Source organism: Mesoplodon densirostris, chromosome 2 (genome assembly GCF_025265405.1).
Source record: "Mesoplodon densirostris isolate mMesDen1 chromosome 2, mMesDen1 primary haplotype, whole genome shotgun sequence".
NCBI lineage: Eukaryota > Metazoa > Chordata > Mammalia > Artiodactyla > Ziphiidae > Mesoplodon > Mesoplodon densirostris.
Window position 1 is genome coordinate 25795206 of NC_082662.1, and position 24739 is coordinate 25819944.

General features: G+C 42.1%; 2 protein-coding genes across 3 annotated transcripts in view; one reads left to right on the plus strand and one right to left on the minus strand.

Annotated features, from left to right (window-relative positions):
• The window catches only part of SNRNP40 (small nuclear ribonucleoprotein U5 subunit 40), a 39440-nt gene extending 35798 nt beyond the window's left edge, over positions 1 to 3642 (minus strand). Inside the window, exons 1-2 of the mRNA XM_060089346.1 lie at positions 3445 to 3642; positions 560 to 689 (exon numbers count right to left, since the gene is read on the minus strand). Of these exons, the coding sequence (XP_059945329.1) occupies positions 560 to 689; positions 3445 to 3588 (274 nt within the window). The 5' untranslated portion in view covers positions 3589 to 3642. The remainder of the gene's footprint in view (positions 1 to 559; positions 690 to 3444) is intronic.
• A 177-nt stretch (positions 3643 to 3819) lies between these two features.
• The window catches only part of ZCCHC17 (zinc finger CCHC-type containing 17), a 60744-nt gene continuing 39824 nt past the window's right edge, over positions 3820 to 24739 (plus strand). The window contains exons 1-4 of one of the 2 annotated variants that reach the window (XM_060089348.1): positions 3853 to 3908; positions 4272 to 4583; positions 12343 to 12463; positions 19587 to 19644. In XM_060089348.1, the coding sequence (XP_059945331.1) occupies positions 4561 to 4583; positions 12343 to 12463; positions 19587 to 19644 (202 nt within the window). In that variant the 5' untranslated portion in view covers positions 3853 to 3908; positions 4272 to 4560. Of the gene's footprint in view, positions 3909 to 4271; positions 4584 to 12342; positions 12464 to 19586; positions 19645 to 24739 lie in introns of both variants that reach the window. The other variant, XM_060089349.1, reaches the window with a different exon arrangement.

Sequence of the window (24739 nt, forward strand, 5' to 3'; positions counted from 1 at the left end):
AACACCAAAATCAAAACAGTCATCATCCACCCTGAGACACAGTTATAAGCAAAGAGCCAAAAGACTCCTCTTGACCAGTAGCTGAGAATCGGGTAGCAGATCCTATTGATGGACAGGTAGATTATCCAAGTGAGTTGCCACGTCAGGATTCCCTCCTTCCGTTTCAAATGCTAAGATTCTGAGGGAATGGATCAAGAAGAGAGCCTCAATATCTTTGGGAAAAAGTTATCTCTCTCCTCTTTACTCCCATTAGCCTGTTAAGCCTAGATCTCCAGTCTTGCTAAATCAGCTCGAGATTTGCCTGCATGAGGACGATGTTCTCAAACTAGAGCGACTCACTTTCCAACTGGTAACATAATTCCTTCTGTATTTACCACATGGACCCTGAGTTCTACACCCCAAATCATTCAGCATTTTCATGACCCTATTTTAGCATATTAGCCACATAGTTTGTTATGTGACCAACTTAGACTTATACTCTCTATGGCACTGAAGGTTTTAAAAAGTAATCACTATTTGGCAGAGAGCAATTACTCCAGATTCAAAAACTATGTCTTACATATCAGTCGGTCAAATCCTGCAGATGCTAAGGTGGATCCATTGGGGTGAAACTTGCAGCAATACACTTCCCCTTCATGTCCTGAGAGAAGCATGATTGGGGCTTGAAGGGAGGAACATCTTGGAGGCCCCTAAACAAAAGAGAGAATTACAGAGTAGTCACTATATACAGGCAAAGGATACTGAAAGGTCAGGCAATGGGGAGTATAAGGAAAAGACAAGGGAAACTGATTGAGTATATTTCTGCTGATTTAGAGAATGGCAACTCTTCGCACATAACTTATGTCTCCAATTTGATACTCTCCTGCTGAAGTTTCCAGTGTCTATCTGTTATACTAACTCTCTTCCTCCCTCACTGTGCTCCCATGCCATACCCAACTTTTAATTAATTAATTAATTAATTAAATTCAAGCGCTCAGTTGCCTGCTTGCCTCCTTTCAAGTTTGACCTCATTTCTTAGGCTGAGTGCCCATATTTTTGTCTTATCATTGTCCTACATCATTTTATAAAAATTAACTAATTAATTAAATTATTTATTTTTGGCTGCGTTGGGTCTTCGTTGCTGCGCGTGGGCTTTCTCTAGTTGCCGTGAACAGGGGCTACTTTTTGTTGCGGTATGCAGCTTCTCATTGCAGTGGCTTTTCTTGTTGTGGAGCACGGGCTCTAGGCGCACGGGCTTCAGTACTTGTGGCATCTGGGCTCAGTAGTTGTGGCTCATGGGCTCTAGAGCGCAGGCTCAGCAGTTGTGGCGCGTGTGCTTAGTTGCTCCGCAGCATATGGGATCTTCCTGGACCAGGGCTCGAACCCGTGTCCCCTGCATTGGCAGGTGGATTCTCAACCACTGCACCACCAGGGAAGCCCTATACCCAACTTTTAACTGCTCAAACACATTAAACTAATTTCTGCCTCAGGATCTTTTACACTTGTTGTTGCCCCTGACAGGAACCCCCTCCGCCTAGATCTTCCTATGTGTGGCTCCTTTCAAATGTTTCCTCTTCAGAAAGTCTTTCCTGGAACACTCAAGCTCAAGCAGCACCCTACCTCCCCTCTGCATTCTATCAACCCTACTGTATTCTCTCACAGCACCTATCACTAACTGAAATTACCTTCCTTATGTGTTTGTTTACATTTTGTTTCCCCTGCCCTGCCACTAGAGAAGCTCTGTGAGTGCTGGAACCCTACCAGTGTAATTCTACACTGTTTTCCCAGTTCCTAGTTTGATGAATGAATGACTGAACTAAGCTTTCCCAAAATCCTGCAGGGTACAGTTATTAAGCAAAGTAGTTTTGATTATGGTCTTGGACATTAAGTCTAGGCTTGGGCAATTCAAAGAAACCTGGGCTGATATTCTTACTTGTCAGACAGAAGAACAAGTACACTATTAATAATCCCCAAATCTCTTCAGTTTTCCAGCTTACTCATTTACTCAAAAAATACTATGTGCCAGGCACTGTTCTACACACTGATAAAACAGGATTGAACAAAATAAACAATGGAGCTTGTGTTCTAGTGGGAAGGAGGGGCAGAAAGGAGGGAGGGAAGGCAGAAACAAGTAAAACATAAAGGTGGTGGTATGTGCTATGGAGAAAAACAAAGCAGCAATGTGGGTTAGTGAGCACAGGGTACTGCAATTTAAAATAGGCTCGTCAGGAAAGCCTTCACGGAAAAAGTGATACTTCAGCAGAGGTTGGGAGGAGTTGAGTGTGTAAACCCTGTGGACATTTGGAAGAAAAGTAAATCCTAGGGGGAGCAGCAAATGCAAAGGCTTTGTGGCAGGAGCATGGAAGCCAGTGTGCCTGGAGCAGGGTGAGCAATGGAAAATTGGTAGTTCAGAGAGGTCAAGGGAAAGAGGGCAAAAGATTGTCAGGATTTTAGTTTTACTCTGAATGAACTGAAAAGCCAGGGAAAGGTTTCAGCAGGGGATAATACGATCTGATGTTTAGAAGGATTCCTCTGGCTGCTGGATTGAGAACAGACCGAGCATCCGTGAACAGAAACAGGAATACCAGTAGGATCCTACAGCAATAATGCCAGATGAGATAATGATGGTTTAGACCAGGAGCTAGTGATGGAGCTGGCAGAAGCAGTAGCAAGTCTGGATACATTTTGAGGACAGTGCCAGCAGGATTACTGACCAGCTGGTTGAGGAGTTGGGGAGGGGGGTACATATATTTCTTCAGCTGAGCCTAACAGGACCGAGGGAGAGGTGTGATCACCACCTCTATCATACAAGAAATGTAGATAAGAGCATGGATTCTGAATTTAAAATCTGTTCCTATCAGTTCCTAGATAAGTTTGTTTCCCCATCTACAAAAGGGGATAATAACAATTCCTAACTCTCAGGCAATTACCAAGATTAATGGAGTTTTCATATACAAAGAAAGCACTTAGTACAAGAGCTCAATGGATGGTAACTATTCCACGGTTGTTACTAATACTAGTGCAGAGAAACAGAGGGAAAAGCAAGTTGCCCCAAGTCCCAAAGCGAGCCAGTATCTTTCATTTCCTTCCTTCCTTCCTTCCCTCATTCATTCATTCATCCATCCACTCTTCCAACTTTCCTGAACGTTTATTCTATGCCGGATCCCTGGAACATTTAAGATTCCAAAGCCCCGGTCCCGGTTTTGAGCTCAAGGTCCTTAAGCCTAATTCTAACGCCTCCTCACAGGGCGGTCGAGATGCCGAAAACGGGCGTCAAACGGGGAAACACATGGAGCATCGCAGAGTGTTGGCCGCTCTTACAGTGCTTTTCTGCTTTAACTCCAGGGTGAGAGAGTCCCGTTCCGACCCCGCAGTGTGGGGAAAGGGCCGGTGCGGGATCACCAGGTGCAGCGCTGAGGAGAGAGGAAGAGCTGTGGGCCGAAGGCCGCCTGCTCCCTTACTCACCGCTTGCAGCAGAGCTCCCGGCGCCGCCTGCTGCTGCCCGGCTCCGGGGCCCGACCCCGCCGCTCCCAATAGCAATTCATGCCGCGGCCGCTTGACTGGGACCAGCGGCAACTCCGGGGCTTTTCGCTTCTGCTGTTCTATCATGGCGGCAGCCGCTCTCCTCAAGCCGCCACTGACCGCGCCGACACCCTCAGGCACCACACGATTGGCTCCAACTTAGTCTTCCCCCGGAACTTCCGGCTTGGAGAAACCAATCAGCTTCCAATACTCCCCTCTGCACCGCCCCCTAGGGAGTCTCCTGTTATTGGTCAGTTCTTTCTGCCCTTATGAGAGTACTATTCCAGGATTGGTGAATAGAGCTGGAGTCCCACCTAGGCGCGCTGTGTCCTGTGGGTGGAAGCTCGCTGACTGGGTTTCGGTGTTGCGCGCATTGCTGCGGCGTGGAGACCGGTCGCTGACACCGAGTAAGTGTAAGGAAGGTCGTGGGTGGGGGCAGTGGAATCTGGAGGCGGTGCCTCCGTTATGTGGTCTGAGGCTGGCCCTTCTCAGCTGCAGATTTGATGGCAAGGGGCAGAGGGGGGGTCCCGAATTCCTAGCTCTGGTGTGTAGTAGCCTGGGTTCCCTTCCTAGGGCTGGAGCAGAGCTTTGGGGTCTCTGCGCCTTCCTGGGGCCCTCGACGACTGACTTCTTCAACAAGAGCCTTCCTTGTCGAGCCCTGTGCCAGGCGCTTCCAGGGAGAAAAGGCCTGTCTCCCAGCCTCCACTAGGGTCCTCTGAGGAGGCCGACTTGTTTCTGCCATGATTCTGCAGCCTTTTTTTTTTTTTTAGCGCCTGCTCAGTACTCCTGAGAGAGACGGAGATGAAAGAAATGTCCGACTCTCGGCTTCCAGAGCACAGCCTTGTTGAGAAATTCGGATTCATACCTGTGAACTAGGCCTTCTCCTTAGTCGTGCAACTGATATTTATTGTGCAAAGCACTGGGGAGACATTGTGAACCAAACATGGTCCCTGACTTCAGGGTTGTTAGTCCGGTGGGGAAAACAGATGGACATTGTGAACCAAACATAGTCCCTGACTTCAGGGCTGTTAGTCCGGTGGGGGAAACAGATGCTCACCAATGATCTCACTAAGAAATGCAAAGTAAGTGCTGCCTACGAGAGGAAGCTGGTGTTATGAGTGCCTGGAATAAGCAGGAAGGCTTCTCTAAGGAAAAGATGCCTGAACTGATACCTGAAGGAACATAATTAGTTGGGTGAAGAGAGGAAGGCAGCATATGCCATACAGAACAGCATGTGCAGAGGTCCTGTGGCAAATGTGAGGAAAGTGACTAACAGGCACAAAGAGGCCAGTGTGGCCAGGACAAAGGGAACAGAGGGGAATGTGGTACAAGATGAAGCTGGAGGCGGGCAGAGGCCAGACTTTGTAGCTTTTGCTTTAAGACTGATGGGAAATCACTGAGGGTTTTTTTTGCAGGTGGTGGGGTGGGGGAGGCAGCTTGATCCCTCAGGCCTTAGTAGTGTGAACAGATTGGAGGGGAGATAGATGCAGATAGACCACTTTGGTGAGAGTTGTTGGCAGTGAAGACTGGGGTATTGGTGGAACTGAGAGCTAGATATTTCCTAGACTCTTCTGCACCTAAGATGAGAATTGAATTTGGAAGTGAGAGGAGGAGGAGAGTGAGAGGCATGCCATTTTGCTGGCAGATACCATAGCAGAGGCCGTGAGTTTCTTAGTCATCAGCTTTTTGGTTTCATGACTTTCTGCAGTGATAGCCATGACTTTCTTCATCATGGCAAAGACTGTTGTTTTGTGGGTTAGGAGGTGTTCCTGGGAAGTTCTACCAGTACTTCCTACAGCCCTTGCAGTAATTTTGTAAGTCACATAATACCTGGCAATAAATCCCTTTCTGTTTAACCTAGCTACAATGTGTTCCAATATGTGCAACTGTACTTCATCAGGGTAGGGGTACTGCCAGTTAGATGAGCTATAAATACAGAGTTAAAGGGAAGTTAAGCTATTGTTTGAATGATGGACTATGGAATCTAAGCTGGATAGGGAGGAAAGTGAAGAAAAAAAGAGGGCTGATAGATTGGAAGAAAATAGAGGTCAGTAGATCAGAATTCTGATGAGGTCAATGAACAGTATTCTCTGCTAGAGGACTTCCATTTATCCTTAAAGACCTACTCAGTTGTCACCTTTTAAACTTCCTTGCTTCCCCCAGGCCCTTCTCTTTCTTGTTTTCTTAATACTTTGAACCTGATCACTAGCACTGATCATACTGCATTGTAATTGGTCACCATTATCCTTACACGACTAGGAAGCCTTTGATGACAGGGACTGTGTTGAAAAGAATGGTTTAGTGACAAGTGTGTGTGGCTCTTGGAATGGCCTAAGATTTATCTCTTTCTAGCTATGAATTTTCGACAAGTTACTTCATTCCTTTAAAACAGAGATATCTATTTTGTAGAGTTGTTTTAAGGATTGAAAGGAGGATTATGGGGACTTCCCTGGTGGTCCAGGGGTTAAGACTCTGTGCTGCCAATGCTGGCGGCCTGGGTTCAATCCCTGGTCAGGGAACTAGATCCCGTGTGCTGCAACTAAGACCCAGCACAGCCAAATAAATAAATAAATATTTAAAAAAGAAAAAAAAAGAAAGAAAGGAGGTTTATGAAGTGCCTAGCACAGAGCCTGACATATAAACATCAATAAAGCTGCTGAACTGATAAATTAACTAACAATTTAAAATAGAGTAAAATTAAGTACTTCAGTATTTCAGTAGACAGTTACAAATTTCTGTGTGCTCTATACTGTGGTAAGCACTGGAGAGTTGAAGGATATGATGCAGTGCGAGACAAGGACATGCTTGGAAGAATTTCACAATCCATAAAGGAAAGAAAAAATATTCGTAAATAGGATTTGAATCCCATCTCCATCATTCATAGCTTTGTAATCTTGAACAAGGTAATTTAGCTTCTCCTGTGTCTTAGTTTCTTCATCTGTAAAATACCTTAACAAACAAAACAATAATTGCCTATCTTGTTAGGGAAGTCAAAAAGGGAATTAACTTAGTTAAGACAAGTAAAGCTTCTAGGTTAAAGGCAAATAGGAAGCACTCAAATATTAGCTATTATTATTAGAAGACTTGGAAGGGACCTTAGGGATTGTTAACTGGTCCTGGGGTCCAGTACCAAAATGGCTAACTCTGAGCAGCCCTTGTCAAGACATTTGACCTCTGTTAGCCTCATTTTCAATTAAATAAGAGTAGTGGACTGAATGACCTTAATAATTGCTTTCAGCTTTCACTTTTTATGAGTCCATTTTTGTTTTTCCTTGTTTCTTACTATTTTTCATCTTTCCTGCCTTTGACCATTTTGTCAACAGATCCATGACCAGAGTGCAAAATGGAAAAAGCATCTGTCTCAGATAGTTACTCTAGAAATTTGATGGGAAGGAGGAAGATTGGGCCACCAGTTTGATATTTGAAAGTCTCCCCATCTTTCGACCTACCCAGAGAATTGTGTGGAACTCAGTTCCTTCTCCTACATTCTTTAGACCAGAGTGCTTTCTTCTTTCTTTACCTGTGTTTGCCACATAGTAAGGCTCTATTCACTCATTCAAGAAAACTTTGAGTACCTACTGTATACAGGCACTGGGAAGACAAAATCAAATGAGAAATAGTCCTTGGTTACATGTTTGAATGAATAAATCTAGACCCTGCTCATCCTAGCCTCCAGGAATGAAGCCCTTCTAATTACTCCTTACTGGAATCTCTAATTTGGGACCTAGTTAGTGTTAGAACTATATACTACTCTTCAGGGGCTTCCCTGGTGGTCCAGTGGTTAAGACTCCTCGCTCCCAATGCAGGGGGTCCAAGTTCGATCCCTGATCAGGGAACTAGATCCTGCATGCTGCAGCGAAGATTCTGTGTGCCGCAACTAAGACCCAGTGCAGCCAAATAAATTAAAAAAAAAAAAAAAAGAACTACATACTCTTCAAAATTTAGATGTGGACTGTGAATTCTTTCTGAGGCAGTGTGGAATAGTGGTTGAGAATGAAGGCTCTGTCATTATTCTGTCTTTGATGTGTCCCAGTATTTTGACTTATCAATTGATTCGCCTCAATTCTTATACATAACTTAAAAATAAATTAAAATCACTGTAACTCTCAGAGGTCTGTCTAATTGGTACTGTTAAGTAAAAACAGTAAATCTAAATCTTAAACTTAAAAACAACAACAAAAATCTTGGCCAGATCAGTGAGGTGACATGTGAAATGAAGTTTCGAAGGGGCTACATATTATCTTTCCAATTTAATATTATTCTATGAATTGCTCATTGCTTGAGGGGAAGGAGGAGAGGACGTGGTTATTTTTTTTCCCTAATTGCAGGCACATTAAAAAAAAAAGCTGACAACACAAAATTATGCAGGTACAGTACAAGTAACACTTCTTAATGAATCATTTGAGAGTTAAGTTGCTGACTTGATGCCCCATCACCCATGAATACTTCAGTTTTCCTATAATCATGGACATTCTTCTATATAACCATAATATAACTTCTATAATCTGGAAATTAACATTGCATAATTACCTCTAATCCTCAGGTCCCGGTCTTCCATGTTTGGGCACCGACTCCCCATTCTGGATTGCCCCAGTGTGCAGACACCCTTATAATCCTGCTTCTCCCCACACTGGGTTGCTCTTTGTAGATTTCCTCCTCGCCCAACATAAGCTCTGACCTCACTCTGGGCTACCATTCCCCTGCCACAGCTCCCATTCCCATTCCCACGCTATACTTTCCTTGCTCTGCCCTTTGTTTTGGGAAGGAGGTGGCTAATAAATAACTGGGTCCTTATTGCTTCCCTCCATATCACAATTGTTTAAAACATTCAAGTAAAATGAAATGCGTAAGGAATTTTTTGTTTCTAGAACTATTGCAAGGCAACTTCAAATGATGTACCTCAATCCTTGTCAATTTACTTGCTCTTTTAAGTCTATAGATGTGGTCCTATTGAACTACACTATATCTGTCTCAATGTTTTATAAACTTTTTAAAAGCAGCGGAACTATTTCTTCCAAATGAAATGTTACATAGAAGCTTAATAGGTAAACCAGATCAAAGCGGAATATTAAAAGTAGGCCTGTTAAAAGTAGGCCTTCCTCATGTAACCTCCCTTCCCCCTTGCTACCGTGACCCACCCCAAAGCTGGGAGGGCAAGTGGGAATCAGCAATAATCACCCTCTGCCTAATGACTGAGGAGAGGCTCCTAGCTTTGCAACTGCTCTGTGTGGGACTTCCCATAACTCAGATTTCTTTGGGGTTGTTGTCCCCCACCTTTGGTATGGAGGCTGTCCTCTGGTTGGTTGACCTAGGGCCCTTCTTCTTTGGCCTTCCTGATCCTGTTTTCCCTAGATACTTCAAAACTGACTTTTTAAAATAAACTTGAGTTAACTGAGAAGCTTCTGGATAACCACTGTACCTCCTTAGGTAGGTTTTTTCCTAGGTATTTTATTATTTTTGATGCGATTGTAAATGGAATTGTTTCCTTAATTTCCCTTTCTGATAGTTCGTTGTTAGTATATAGAAATGCAGCAGATTTTTGTATATTATTTTGTATTTATATTAATTTTGTATTCTTCAACTTTACCAAATTCATTGATGAGCTCTAGCAGTTTTTTGGTGTCATCTTTAGGATTTTCTATGTATAGTATCATGTGATCTGCAAATAGAGACAGTTCTACTTCTTCCTTTCCAATTGGGATTCCTTTTGAATACCCACCCTAGAACAACCCTAGGTTTCTACAGAATATAATTTAAAAAAAAATTAAAATACCATTTGGGAAGGAGGTGGCTAATAAATAACTGTGTCCCTGGCAACGCTTTACAATTCTGAAATCATAAGCCTGTTACTGTTGTATAACAGGATTTCTCTCAAAAATGCATGCCAATTTCCTGCTTGAAGAATTGCATAGGGTTTCTCAGGCTACAGTTCTACAAAAGGAGCAAATAGGGGAGCTTTAAACTTAGCTGTTCATACTCTTATCACAGCAAAAATCTGTACGAAATAACTTAAGATTGTATTGCTCTTTCTGTGACCTTTGTTTAAAGAAGAACAGTTGATAGACTAAGTTGTTTGAGCTTAATTTCGATGTCCTAGCTGCTGATGCCTCTGTGGATTCTGTACCTCACGAGTGCTCCTAGAATTGGAGGGATAATTAAGGTTTCTTGATAGAGTTATTGGCCTCAGGTTAATAACCTTTGTTCTAGGATATGAGGTGAGGATGCTGGGCAGAGGGAAGGGAAGGACAAGAGGTGAGACTGCATAGCTGGGAGTGGAAGAGGCAGGATCCACCCAGGCTGTGGTACTTGGATTTAAGCTGTTTGTCAGCCATTTCTCAAGAACTGACAAATCTGCCTTCATTCTATCTGTGTGCTTTTAATAAAGTAATAAAACCCACTTCTGGCTGACGTAAACAGAAAAGGGCAAGTTTATTATACGGATACAGGTTGTCTTATGGAACTCAAGGACAGGGATGTTCCTGGGCTTTGGGATGATACTAGAACTAGGATTTGGAACCTGACAGAATTTTCTTTCATTTCTGTTTTAAGTGAGGCAGTTGAGTTAATGGATGGTTATTGTAAATCAGGAAGACTTTCCAAAAGTAAGACCTGAAGTAATCATCTGAAAGTGTAGGGGTGTGCTCAGGGTTGAGGAGAGAAGGAGGTATTTGCACACGAAAACCCAAGGAAAATAGAGTTTCAGGTCTTATTGATGTCAAGTAATTAGGAGGAAAAAGAGAACTGAGGACTGTACCATTGACTTTATCTTTATGTAGCAGTGATTTATGCAGCAAGTAAAGGGGCATGGTTAAGAGCCACTAGATTGCTGGTTTCTTCCCTGTTTAAAACCAGAAGGCTGAGCAAGAGTACCTCTAAGATCCCTTCCAACTTCAAAGCTGTAAGACTTGGTACTCTGGCAGCATCAGCATCACCTGGGAGCTTGTTAGAAATGCCCCCGGAATTCCCTAGTGGTCCAGTGGTTAAGAATCTGCCTTCCAATGCAGGGGACTCGGGTTCGATCCCTGGTAGGGGAGCTAAGATCCCACATGCCTTGGGACAACTAAGCCCATGTGCCAGAACTACTGAGCCCACGCACCACAACTAGAGAAAAGCCCGTTCGCCTCAACGAAAGATCCCACGTGCTGAAATAAATTAATTAATTAAAATAAATAAATAAATAAATTTTTTAAAAAAGAAAGAAATGCCCACTCTCAGGCACCACCCTAGACCTACTGAGTTGCAGTCTGCATTTTAATATGATTCATAAATAGTTAAATAAGTTTGATGCATCCAGCAATGGATTATTATATAGGCATTAAAAAAAGGTGTGTGTTTGTGTATGAATTGCTAAAAAATAATATAAAATGGCTATTAATATTAATTAATGGTTTCATGATTCCATTAAAAAACCTACTTGTACATGTAAAAAAGTCTGAAAGGATATAAACCAAATTGAATTATAGATGATTTTCTTTTCTTCAAATTAATTTGTTATCTGAACTTTTATTTTATTTATTTTATTTTTTCTTTTTTTTTGCGGTATGCGGGCCTCTCACTGTCGTGGCCTCTCCCGTTGCGGAGCACAGGCTCCAGACGCGCAGGCCCAGCGGCCATGGCTCACGGGCCCAGCCGCTCCGCGGCATATGGGATCCTCCCAGATCGGGGCACGAACCCGTATCCCCTGCATCGGCAGGCGTACTCTCAACCACTGCGCCACCAGGGAGGCCCATATCTGAACTTTTAAAATGAGCATGTGTGATTTTAATTTCATTGGAGAAGAACGTAAGCTATGCTTTCTTTCTGGTTTTTTTGGCTACACCATGCACGGCTTGTGGGATTTAGTTCCCCGAACAGGGATCAAACCTGCGTCCTTGGCCATGAGAGTGCAGAATCCTAACCACCAGACCACCAGGGAATTCCCTGTGCTCTCTTTTTGAAGTCACTTCAGATTTAATGCCTAGAATAGTGGTTAAAAGCGTGGACTCTGATGTCAGCCAGAGTTTGACTCTACCATTTTCTGGCTTTTTGACATAGGCCTAATAAGTTGGCCTCTGGAAGTCTTGGTTTTCTTATCTACATAATATGATAATTAATAGAACCTACATCTTGAGAGTTTTGAGGATTAAATGAGACATTGGATGCTTAGCACAGTGCCTGGACATAGTAAGTGCTTGATAAATGTTAGCTGTTATTACTATTATTATTCCTTTTTTACAGATCCGTTCACACCCTCCCCCACCACAAGCCTTCCCTTGGCAAAAGAATAGCAATAATAACAATAAAAACAAAACAGTAGGCTAATGGCCTTGGTAAAGTATCAAATTGAAAAGAAATAAGATCAAGGTTTACAAAACTCCCCACAGATATAGTGGACAAAAGAGGTTTGGATAAAAGTACATGGTGGAGACTTCCCTGGTGGCACAGTGGTTAAGAATAATCCACCTGCCAATGCAGGGGACACGGGTTCGAGACCTGGTCTGGGAAGAACCCACATGCTGCGGAGCAACTAAGTCCGCGCGCCACAACTACTGAGCCCGTGTGCCACAACTACTAAAGCGCGTGCGCCTAGAGCCCATGCTCCACAACAAGAGAAGCCACCGCAATGAGAAGCCCCTGCACCGGGAGGAAGAGTAGCCCCTGGTCGCTGCAACTAGAGAAAGCCCGCACACAGCAACGAAGACCCAACGCAACCAAAAATAAATAAGTAAATAAGTAAATTTAAAAGTACATGGTATTAAATCTAACGGTGTTATCCTGTAGGGACAACCTGTGGATCGGCGGCACTTTTTTTTTTTTTATTGCAAATGTCTCTCTGTTACCTGTTCTGTTTCTTTGTGACAGGACACTTGAATTAGCTTTAGCAGAAGAGAAATGGAGGAACCATAGAACATTAAGGATGAATTCAGGAAGACCCGAGACCATGGAGAACTTGCCTGCTCTCTACACTATTTTCCAAGGAGAGGTATATTCTTTTGGCTTTGAAAACTTCCCATTTATATTAAGCGTTGATTGAAGGTGAAAAGCAGCTGGGTTTGGAGCTTCTGTCCACTTGAGAATGTCTTGAATATTACAGTTTAAACAGGAAGGGCTAGCAGAACATCTGGCTCCCACATATACCTCCTCTGAGCTCCAGACTTCTAACTACATACTTGGCATCTTCATTTGGATACCTCACAGCATCTCTAATTTATGCTTTTTTCTCTTTTTTCAGCTGTGCTGCATGGCTTGCAGGAATCTCAGTTCCTCGACCAGGGATTGAACCCGGGTCACAGTAGTGAAAGCCCATAATCCTAACCACAAGGCCATCAGGGAACTCCCTCTAATTTATGTTTTAAACTGTATTTTTGGTTTTCTCACCAAATCTGTTCTTCCGGTCTTTCCCATCTCAGCAAACGAACCCATTATTCATTCTGGTACCCACGCTAGAAATCTGGGCATCATCTTTGATTTCTTCCCTTGATTTGATCTTGTTTCCCTCCCTCTCCAGTCCATTATCAAGTACTGTCTTTCTGCCTCCCAAATATGCCTCTGGTGTCTATACTTCTTTATCCCTTTGGCACCCCATTAGTTGAAGTTTTCATCTCTTGCCTGGCCCTCCTGGGCTCCCTCCTTCTTTTGTAGTACACTTCCAATCTGTTTTTCCACATTGCAGCCAGAATAACGATTGATTGATTGATTGATTGATTGATTTGGCTCGCTGCACAGCTTGTGGGATCTTAGTTCTCTGACCAGGGATTGAACCCAGGCCCTTGACAGTGAAAGCCCAGAGTCCTAACCATTGGACTGCCAGGGAATTCCCCAGAATAACATTTTAAAAACAGATTGGACCAAATTGCTTCCTTGAAGTTCTCCTAGGCTTCTCATTATACTTGAATGTATCCAAACTTGTTTTCATGACCCTTACCTGACTTGGCTTCTGCTTACTCTGGTAGTGTTGTTTAGTTCCACTTCCACTCTACTCATGCTGTAACCACTCTGGCCTCCTTATAGCTCCAAACATCTAAGCCTGCTTCCTTCTCAGGACTTTTACACATGCTGTTATTTCTAACTGTCCCATTTTCTCACCAACTTCTTTTCATCTTTTAGGTCTCAGCCCTAATGTCATCTCCTCAGATCTTTTTCCCACCATAAATAAATAGGCTCATGTTATATTTATTTTGTACTTGTTTAAAATCTTTCTTTCTCGGAGGACACTAAGCTCCATGAAGACAGAGCCCTGTCTGTTTTGTTTACTGTTGTATATCTCAGTCCCAGGTAGGTGGGTAGAAAATAGTAGGTGCTCAATACACCTTCATAACTGAGTGAATGATCAATCTTTGAGGGAGGAGACATAGTATTTGTTTAGAGAGCAGAGGCTTTGGAACCAGGCAAAACCTGGATTCCGTCCTAGCTCTTTTACTTACTAACTGTGTGATCCTTGAGATCGTCACTTAATTTCTTTGAGCCTCAGTTTTCTCTTTTGTTAGATGGAGATAAAAACAACTTTCATAGGATTGTGATGATGGTTAAATAAACTATCATCTATAAAAACACAATGCCTGAGACATAGTAGGAATTCATTAACGTTATCGCCCTTTAAAAAATTATTTATTTATTTATTTATTTATTTATGGCTGTGTTGGGTCTTTGTTGCTGCGTGCAGGCTTTCTCTAGTTGCAGCCAGTGGGAGCTACTCTTTGTTGCGGTGCGCAGACTTCTCATTGTAGTGGCTTCTCTTGTTGCGGAGCGTGGGCTCTAGGCACGCGGGCTTCAGTAATTGTGGCACTTGGACTCAGTAGTTGTGGCTCGCAGGCTCTAGAGCACAGGCTCAGTAGTTGTGGCGCATGGGCTTCGTTGCTCCATGGCATGTGGGATCTTCTGAGACCAGGGATCGAACCCATGCCCCTGCATTGCCAGGCGGATTCTTAACCACTGTGCCACCAGGGAAGTCCCCAATCGCCCTTCTCTTGAAGCAAAAGTAAAGCCAAAAAATTGTTTTCAGTGTCTTATGAGTGCCTGTAGTATTTTAACTATATCATTCTTATGGCATTCATACTTGCTTTATGGTTGACAGAAGTTTTGCCACCTAATAACATGAGGCCTCTGAAGACAGACTTTGTGACTGTTGCAACCAACAGTTATAGATAAATGTGGCTCTAGACTTCTGTTAAGTGTATCCCAACTTGTAATGTAATAGACAAGATACAAAGGATGATAACATTCTAACAAATAGCAAACAACTCTGCTCTTCAGAGCCTCTGTCCTCATTCTTTAGGGCCCATAGTATCCCCAGAGATCAGTGAGGTACCAGGGCTTAGGAAAAGGAAATGGTAGCTCTGGAGATGAAATTGATTTTTCTGATCATGAAGCCCTCACTTGTCAGGTGTTACACAAAAGAAGGAAGAGCTCTCTGCCCTCCACAAACTGACTCAGATTTCTAGTAAAGTAGCTCCTGATCTATGTCTTTTTCTTACATGAGATGGGGTTTGAACTAGTGTAGGTTTTATATTTTACCGTCAAGGATGGATGGGCTAGGGTAATGTTCAGAAAGAAGTTTATAGTTCTAATACTAGAACTATAGTTTTACTATTTCAGGAACACATTTTGAAAAATGCCTAGGAGTGACTGGAATTAGGGAAAGAGAAATTTCATGGTAAATTGGAAACAGGAAACTATTTTTCAGAATGTTCATCCAACAAACATTGAGTGCCTAATATTTAAAAAGAAGAATTTACATTAAAATTCAAAAGAAATTTTGTAAGCCTAATGTATGTTAGCACTTTGACACGTTATGTGTCATTGACTTTCTCCAAAGAAATTGTTAACCCCATTTTATGGATAAGGAAACTTTTTAGAAGTTAAGTAATTGCCCAAATGAGTAATAAATGGCAAGTTCTAAATCAGGTTCTCCAAGTCTGAAGCTGGGGTTGTTCAACTGTTCATAAATGCATGGAGGAACCAAAAGACCCATAAGAGAACTCTTCTGACTGAATTGAGGTAGTGTAGGAGGAAGGTAGATGGTAAATCTGGTTGTTCCACAGTCATTTGTTTGTACCTCTATCACGACATTTATAGTCTGTCCTGTACTATTGTTACTTGTATACGTGTCTTTCTCCTCCATTAGATTGGGTGTTACTAGAGAGCAGAGGCCATGTTTATCTCATGTATCTTGGTAACTAATTCAAATTCATTTAAAAAGAGACTGGGCAGGGGGCTTCCCTGGTGGCGCAGTGGTTGAGAGTCCGCCTGCCAATGCAGGTTACACGGGTTTGTGCCCCAGTCCGGGAAGATCCCACATGCCGCGGAGCAGCTGGGCCCGTGAGCCATGGCCGCTGAGCCTGCGCGTCCGGAGGCTGTGCTCCACATCGGGAGAGGCCAAAACAGTGAGAGGCCCGCGTACCGCAAAAAAAAAAAAAAGAGACTGGGCATCTCTCTCTCTCTCTTTTTTTGTTTTTTGTTTTGGCTGCACCGAGTGGTATGAAGGATCTTAGTTCCCTGACCAGGGGTTGTACCTGTTCCCCCTGCAGTGGAAGCATGCAGTCCTAACCACTGGACGTCAGGGGAATCCCTGGGCATCTCTTTTTATACGTTGTTTTTATTTCACAGTGCTTGACATGGTATCTTGCATGCAGGTGCTCAGTAAATGTTTGAATTAAATTGAATCTAAGCCTCTTAGGACCAGTTGCCTTTGAAGAAACTGGTGGTGCAGCCCATATCCTAGCAGCTTTTCTCTTAGCAGGCTCAGCAGGGTTGGGGAGCCCAGTGACAGAATAGCCGAGAAGCTAGTATTCATCCTTCTCTTGTACTCTGAGAGACATCTTGGTGCCAGAGTCCATTAAGCATGGTAGGGAGCACAAGCATAGCATTGAGATTTGGGATTTGGCTTAGCCCAGCCATAGCCAAAGAAATGCTGAGGCGAGATTGGTGTTGGTAAGTTGGAAATAGCATTGGACTAGAAGTCAGAAAACTTCTTTTCTGTACTTGGTCTTGATACTTTTCAACTTTGTGACTTTAGACAAGTAACTTATACCTCTGAGCCTCAAATTCCTCATTTACATTATGGGGATAACAAGTTTCAAGGCCAGTGCAACCTCTAATCTGAAGATGGTAAATTCATTTTGCCCAAGCCCTGAGTTCAGTTGAGATAATTACTGAATTTTCTCCCCTGAGCTATTTGATTAATTGTTCCTGGGACACCAGGCATACTGTGTGATCATCTAAGGCAGGTGCCATTCTGTTAATTTCAAGTCTGACTGCTCCCTAGGAGACACAGTGATGGAAACACCTGCTGCTAGAAATAGGCAAGAATGTGTTTTACCAACTGAACAGTTGAGTGCATTAACCTTTCCCTTGGGAAGAGGCCAAATTTAAGTCTATTATGATATTTCCTCAAAAGATAATAATGTGACACTGGAGCTTCAGTATTGAAAAGTGAGATTGTTTTAATTTATAGCAGCAAGGTGATTTGGGTTCCAACTTCCAGATGCTGCTTTTAAGTTGTTTAGATAATTATGCCCTTAAATAATGATGTTAGACAGTATGAAGCATTTCAGCCCTCTTTCTAGAACCCTGGAGCAAAAGCCAAAGTACCTTTAGTTGGTCCAGAAAGAAGGGATTTTCTTTTATTGCAGTTAAAAATATTAAGTCTTCTTTATCCATGTGGCCCTGTTTTACAGAGAACAACTCGCTTTGTGAACTTGGATAAGTACTTCATGTCTCTGGTCTTCACTTTCCTCATTTGAAAAATGACAGGATTAGATCAGCTAATCTCTAAAGTCCACTTAGCCTTGATTTTAAGTACTAGTATCTGCCTGGTTGTACTGTTTCTTTGGGAATATCTGGTCCCTAACCCAACGTAACATATTCATCATTGTAAAACAAGAATTTAGAAGTTTTGGTTCTTAACCCATTCTTTTTTTTTTTTTAAATAAATTTATTTATTTTATTTATTTATTTTTGGCGGTGTTGGGTCTTCATTGTGCGCGGGCTTTCTCTGGTTGAGGCGAGTGGGGGCTACTCTTCGTTGCAGTGCACAGGCTTCTCATTGCGGTGGCTCCTCTTGTTGTGGAGCATGGGCTCTAGGCGTGCGGGCTTCACTAGTTGTGGCACGTGGGCTCAGTAGTTGTGGCTCACGGGCTCTAGAGTGCAGGCTCAGTAGTTATGACGCACAGGCTTAGTTGCTCCGCGGCATGTGGGATCTTCCCGGACCAGGGCTCGAACCCATGTCCCCCGCATTGGCAGGCAGATTCTTAACCACTGTGCCACCAGGGAAGCCCCCCCTTCTCCTTCTTCCTTCCCCTTGTTTTAGTTATGTTTAAGCCAAAACAGTGATTGCCCAATATGAGATAACTAATTTCAAAATTTATATGTGTAAGTTTGTATTGAATATTTTATAAGTAATAATGAATTTAGTGATAAATATAGTATATAGTGACAACTTTAATCCCAATCCACAATTGGGGAGTGGGGTGGGCTGGAGGACAGACAGGAGGAGAGCAACTGAGGTAGAGGCTGGGATAATGATTTATCTGGCAAGGCTTTTGGGCCTTTTGTTTCTATTACATATTGCATATTACATAGATCCATCAAGCCTCTAACTTCTCCATTTTAGGTCAACTCTGCAAAAGACAACTCTTTTTCTCTCTGATTACACCTTTTCAGGTTCTGTCAGATGTCTATATATTGGCTTTTTCTCTAATTGTCTTGATAAAGCCCAAGACTCTGGTTTGGAGTGAAGTGGAGCAAGCTGTGCAGTCTGGTTGGTTTGAAGTTTAGGAAAAAGAGGTGTCCTACATGATCCATTTCAAATTATTAAACTTCTCCATTTGGATTGGAGGCCTCAGTTCCAGATAATATAAAGTGTAACTTTATTACCTAATTTTCTGCTGTTTGTTCCTATATCTTTCTGAGGGATTTCAGTACATGTGGGATTTGGGCGTTCCTAAGTACTGTCATACCATCTGATAAACACACCAGTCTCACCAATGTTTTTAATATGATCACACATACCTGTCAGTCTAAACTTCAAAAAACCAAAAAAAAAAAGCATTGCAGTACTATTTACAATAGCCAGGTCATGGAAGCAACCTAAATGTCCATAAACAGAGGAATGGATGAAGAAGGTGTGTTACATATATACAATGGAATATTACTCAGCCATAAAAAAGAATGAAATAATGCCATTTGCAGCAATATGGATGGACCTAGAGATTGTCATACTGAGTGAAGTAAGTCAAAGAAAGACAAATACCATATGATATCACTTACATGTGGAATCTAAAAAAAAAGCTACAAATGAACTTATCTATAAAACAGAAATAGAGTTACAGATATAGAAAATAAACTTATGGTTACCGGGGTGGGGGATAAATTGGAAGATTGGGACTGATGCATACACACTACTATATATAAAGTAGATAATAAAGACTTACTGTGTAGCACAGGGAACTCTACTCAATATTCTGTAATGGCCTATATGGGAAAAGAATCTAAACAAGAGTGGATATATGTATATGTATAACAGATTCACTTTGCTGTACACCTGAAACTGACACAACATTGTAAATCAACTATACCAGAATAAAAATTAAAAAAATTTAGGGCTTCCCTGGTGGCGCAGTGGTTGAGAGTCCGCCTGCCGATGCAGGGGACACGGGTTCGTGCCCCGGTCTGGGAAGATCCCACATGCCGCGGAGCGGCTAGGCCCGTGAGCCATGGCCACTGAGCCTGTGCGTCTGGAGCCTGTGCTCCGCAACGGGAGAGGCCACAACAGTGAGAGGCCCGCATACCGCCAAAAAAAAAAAAAAAATTTTTTTTAAATTGGGGAATTCCCTGACAGTCCAGTGGTTAGGACTCTGCACTCTTACTGCTGAGGGCCCAGATTCAATCCCTGGTCAGGAAACTAAGATCCCACAAGCTGTGCGGTACGACCAAAAAAAAAAAACTTCAAAAAGAACATAATGTTTGACAGAACATCACTTTTAGGCAGTTTTGCAGCAGACAGAGGCAGTCAGTACCAAGTAGAAATTCAGGGAGATGAGGTTAAATGCTATGGGAGAGAGATTCTTATTTGTGTGACAAAGATTCTTGATTTTTTGTCTTTATAGGTTGCTATGGTGACAGACTATGGAGCCTTTATCAAAATCCCAGGCTGTCGGAAGCAAGGTGGGAAACTATAACTTGAAATTCAGTGCTCTCATTTCACTCTCTCTACTATCACCCCCACCACAGTTTAATTATAGGCTCTACTTTTTTCAGAGAGTAGTTTGTGTTTTTAGTGTAAAGATACGAATACGGACAGTTGATGACAGTTCGTTTTTAGCAAGTCTTAACTCAGAAGAATGGTGCTCTCTGACTTGCGGGGAGGGCTGGGGCATAACCACTTGTGTTCACTTCTAGAACTGACTCTTCCCTAAATTTCACCTGTGATCCTAGGGCGAGTCACTTGACCTCTTTTGGCTTAGGGTTTTGGGGAGGGCAAGCTACTTATTCTCTGAGGCCAACATTGTGAGTTTTCTGGTGTATGGCATGTGGAAAGGAAATAGTATTGTAACCAATACAAATATATATAATGCTTTACTTTTCTTCACAATCGATAGGTATCTATTGAACATTTTTGGAGTATCCTTTTCACATCTGTAATCTTACTTGTTTCTCAAAACAATTGTGTTAAGTACAAAAGGTAGGTTCCACAGACTGGTGGCCTGCTCAGAATGATTGAGCTAGGTTGTGGCATGGCCAGGACTAGAACCCAGGCCTCCTGATGCCTAGCCCAGTGCGCTTTCTGCTCTGTTACACTGCTAAAAGACTCAACTTGCTAATTCCTTGTGCTAAAATAAATGAAAGATTTATTAAAGATTTTAATGTAAAAGATGTAACCATAAGTGTTTTATTAGAAGAAAATAAAGAAGAATATTTGACTATATAAAAGTCAGTATAGGGCTTCCCTGGTGGCGCAGTGGTTAAGAATCCACCTGCCAATGCAGGAGACACGGGTTCGAGCCCTGGTCCGGGAAGATTCCACATGCCGTGGAGCAACTAAGCCTGTGCGCCACAACTACTGAGCCTGTGCTCTAGAGCCTTCGAGCCACAGCTACTGAAGCCCGTGCACCTAGAGCCCATGCTTTGCGACAAGAGAAGCCACCACAATGAGAAGCCCACGCACAGCAATGAAGACCCAACGCAGCCAAAAATAAATAAATTTTTTTAAAAAGTCAATATAGAAGTATATTTGACTACGTAAAAGTCAAAAACATAATTGCAAAAATCATCATAAGCAAAGTTAAGTTAGGAAAAAGAATTTTCAGTCCATATCACACAGGACTAATAAAAAAGAGGAAAGTAGAAAAAGGGGCCAAGGATATGAAAGGATAATTCATAGGAGAAAAAAATAGCAGTTGAGCAGTAAATATCTTAAAAGATGCTCATTCTCAATATTGATTAAAAATATAATATAAATGTAAACTGTGATATATCCATACAATGGAATACTGCTCGTCAGTACAAAGGAATGAGAATGAAGTATTGATACATGTGACAACCTGGATCCATTTCCAGAAGATTTTGCTGAGTGAAAAAAGCTAATCCCAAAAGTTTACATATGTTATGATTCCATTTATGTAACATTTTTAACAGCTTTTTTGAGACATAATTCACATACCTACATTTCATCCAAAGTGTACAATTCAGTAGTCTCTAATATATTCTAACATATTCACAGAATTTTGCAACTATCACCACAGTTTGAGAACATTTTCGTCAGAAAAAAGAGACTGTACCTATTAGCAGTCACTCCAAATTCCCTGTCTCCCTCTCTCCTCTGCCCCCAGCCTTAGACAACCAGCTATCTACTTTTTGTCTTTATGTATTTGCTTATTCTGGACATTTCTTATAAATGGAATCATATAACGTGGTCTTTTGTGATGTGCGTCTTTCATTCACTTAGCATGTTTTCAAGGTTTACCTGTTTTGTAGCATGTATCAGTACTTCATTCCTTTTATTGCCATTCCAAAATGTGTGGAATCAACAGCCAGTTCTCCAGTTCTCTGATTCTTTGATATCAAGTGGGCGTCCAACAATTCAGTTAATTCTGACACTAACTACCCAGAGGTACTGTCAGACTCTACAGGTTTAAGGTCTCAGTCTCACAAGACTGCCCTCACTTCAGACACCACTTGCAAGTATCCTGTCCCTGTGTTACACACACTTCTGTCTGACCTAGCTATGAATTTGAAGGTTCCCACACCACCTTCCCAAGATTGGATAACTTGTTAGAACAACTCACAGAACTCAGGAAAATGCCATACTTAACAGTTACAGTTTATTATAAAAGATAAAAATGAACAGCCAGGTGAGGAGGTACATAGGGTAGGGTCCAAAAGGACCCTGAGTGCAAGAACCTCTGTCTCTGTAGAGTTGAAGTTCATCACCTTCATGGTGCGTGGATATACTTGCCAACTCAGAAGCTCTCCAAACCTTATCATTTAAGGGTTTTTGTGGAGACCCCATTACGTGGCCATAATTGATTAATTCATTGGCCATTGATGATTTAACTCCATCTCCAGCCCCTCTTCCCTCCCTGGAAGTTGGAATGGGGCTGAAACTTCCAACCTTCTAATCACACAATGACTCCTCTGGTCGTTACCATCTCCCATCTTGAAGCTCTCTAGGGGCTGACCAATAGTCACCTCATTAGCATAAACTTGGGTAAGATTGAAAGGGTCTTGTTGTAAATCACTAGATGCTCCTATCACTCAGGAAATTCCGAGAGTTTAGGAGCTCTGTGCCAGGAGCCAGGGACAAAGACCAAATACATATTTCTTATTATACCACAGTATCAGTGCCGATATCCTAGTTGTGATAGTTTCGTGATATCCTAGTTTTGCCAAATGTTATCATTGGAGGAAACTGGGTAAAGGGTTCGTAAGATCTTTCTGTGTTTCAATTACATGTGAATCTAAAATTATTTAAAAAAATTTTTAAAGTGTTGGCTATGTCCAACAATAGTTCCATTTACTACTGAGAACGTAAATTGTTACATACTTTGGTAATACCTGTTAATGTTTTTAATGTGCTTACTCTTTTGATCCAGCAGTTCTTTAGGGAATATATTTTGCAGTATAGAATTAGATAAATTATGTACATCTATGCAGTGAACTATGCAGATGATAAAAAGAATGATAACTGTATTTCTAAGATACTTTGGTGCTGGTACTGTCTTCCTTTTACCATAAGGGTCAATGGAAAGTTTTTATACAATTCCACCACACTGATACCTGACTGATAGCAGTTGTAAGACACCATTGGTTATAAGAAGCATTCCAATTTCAGAGATGTTAAAGTGAGGGGGGAAAAGTGCATCAGTAAAACAGGGTAAGTCTCAATTTACTGAAATGGAAAGGTGTCTAAGCTAACAAAATGAAAAAGCATGTTGCACAAGAATTTGTATAGCATGACCCTTCCCCCTTTTAAAGCATGTTTACATATGCCTAGTATTTTAAACATTAGTGCGTATATTTAGAAGAAAGTCTGGAAGAATAGGCAACAAATTATTAACAGTGGTCACCTCTGGGGAGCTTGGTTTGCTAAGGGAGAGATGTACATGGAAAAGGGACTTTCACTATTTGCAATTCTTTAAAACAAAATTTTTCTTTTACAGAAGTCCAACAGCTGATTTTGCTAATAAAGCCATACCTCTAGCCTTGGAGACTATGTACTCTGCTGCAAATTGCATCTTGGCGAATCAGAAATGGCTCACCAGTAGTTTCCAAGCTCACAATAAGCAATCTGTAATAAAGTTTCTCGTTTTACGTTCACTGGGATGTAATGAGGTGTAACTCATCCTCATCCCTATAGGGTGTGCGCCTCTTTTGATCCGAGGACAGCTTTTCTTGTCAGTGTACTTGCCATAGCTGTCAGTACCTGAAAGTCCCATCCTTACTTGAATATTTATGTGACACTTTGGGGACTGTGTGGCAATTAAAGGCCTGCCATCTTCCAGCAGTTAGTCTTCAACTCACTTGTGTCCATAGCCTGGCATCAGGTGATGCCTCTGATTGTGACTGCCAGTTTACAAGTCAATCTGTCAGTCTGACAGCTGTGCTAAGACAAACCTTGGAAGGGGAGCTCAGGGAGCCAAATAATTAGGTGGAAACTCTGTGAGTTCTAATCCAGGGCACTTCTGTAGGTTCATCGGGTAACTGGAGCAGTTACAGTGTATTTTAGCTTCTCCACCCTTGAATGGAGGAAGATTATTAAGTCCCACCCTGAAAGGACTGAGTTATGAAATAACTGGTCTCTAGATTTTAACATCTCTCATTCAGGAAGGTAGACTCTAATTTGAGTCATTTTTCTCAGATTTCTATTTTCAGAATTTTTAAATCACTACTGAGTTAAAGGCCCCTTCCTAGTATTGAGGTCTAAACTAGATTTTCCTTCCTCTCTCATGGTGTTGTCCAATAGAACTTTCTACAGTGATGGAAGTGTTCTATATTTGTTCTGATGTGTTTTCTAACACCCACCAGTTCTCCAGTTCTCCGCGTACCAACGGGGTGTCTAACAATTCAATTCAATTTTGACACTCCCGGGAGTTAGTGTCAGGTCCCATAAGTTAACGGGGCTCATTCCCACAAGAATGCCCCCACTTGAGATGCTAGTCGCAAGTCCTGAGCCACCCTTATTTCTAGCTGACCCACTATGAATCAGAAGTTCCATTGACCCCCTCCACAAATTTGATAATTTGCTAAAATGGCTCACAGAACTCAGGAAAACACTTTCTTTTTGTTTGCTGGTTTATTATAAAGGATACAAACAGGAACAGCCTAACGGAAGAGATGTATAGGTTAAGATACGGGAGGAGGGGTACACAGAGCTTCCATGTCCTCTGGCATACCACCCTCCAGCAAGCTGAGGTGTTCACCAACCCAGAAGCTCTCTGACTCTCATTGTTCAGGAGTTTTTATAGAGCTCCATCTCCAGCCCCTCCCCCCGGAGGTCAGTGGAGCTGAAAGTTCCAATCCTTTAATCACTTGGTCTTTTTGGTGACAGCTCCATCCAGAAACTATCAAGGGGCCCCACAACTAAGTCACCTCATTAGCATAAACTCTAGTATGATCAAAAGGGGCTTACTATGAATTACAAAGACACCCCTATCACTGGGGAGATTCCAAGAGTTTTAAGAGTTCTGCGCAGGGACCAGGGACAAAGACTGAATATACTTTTGAATTATACCACATCTGTGCTGTCTAATACAGTAGCCCA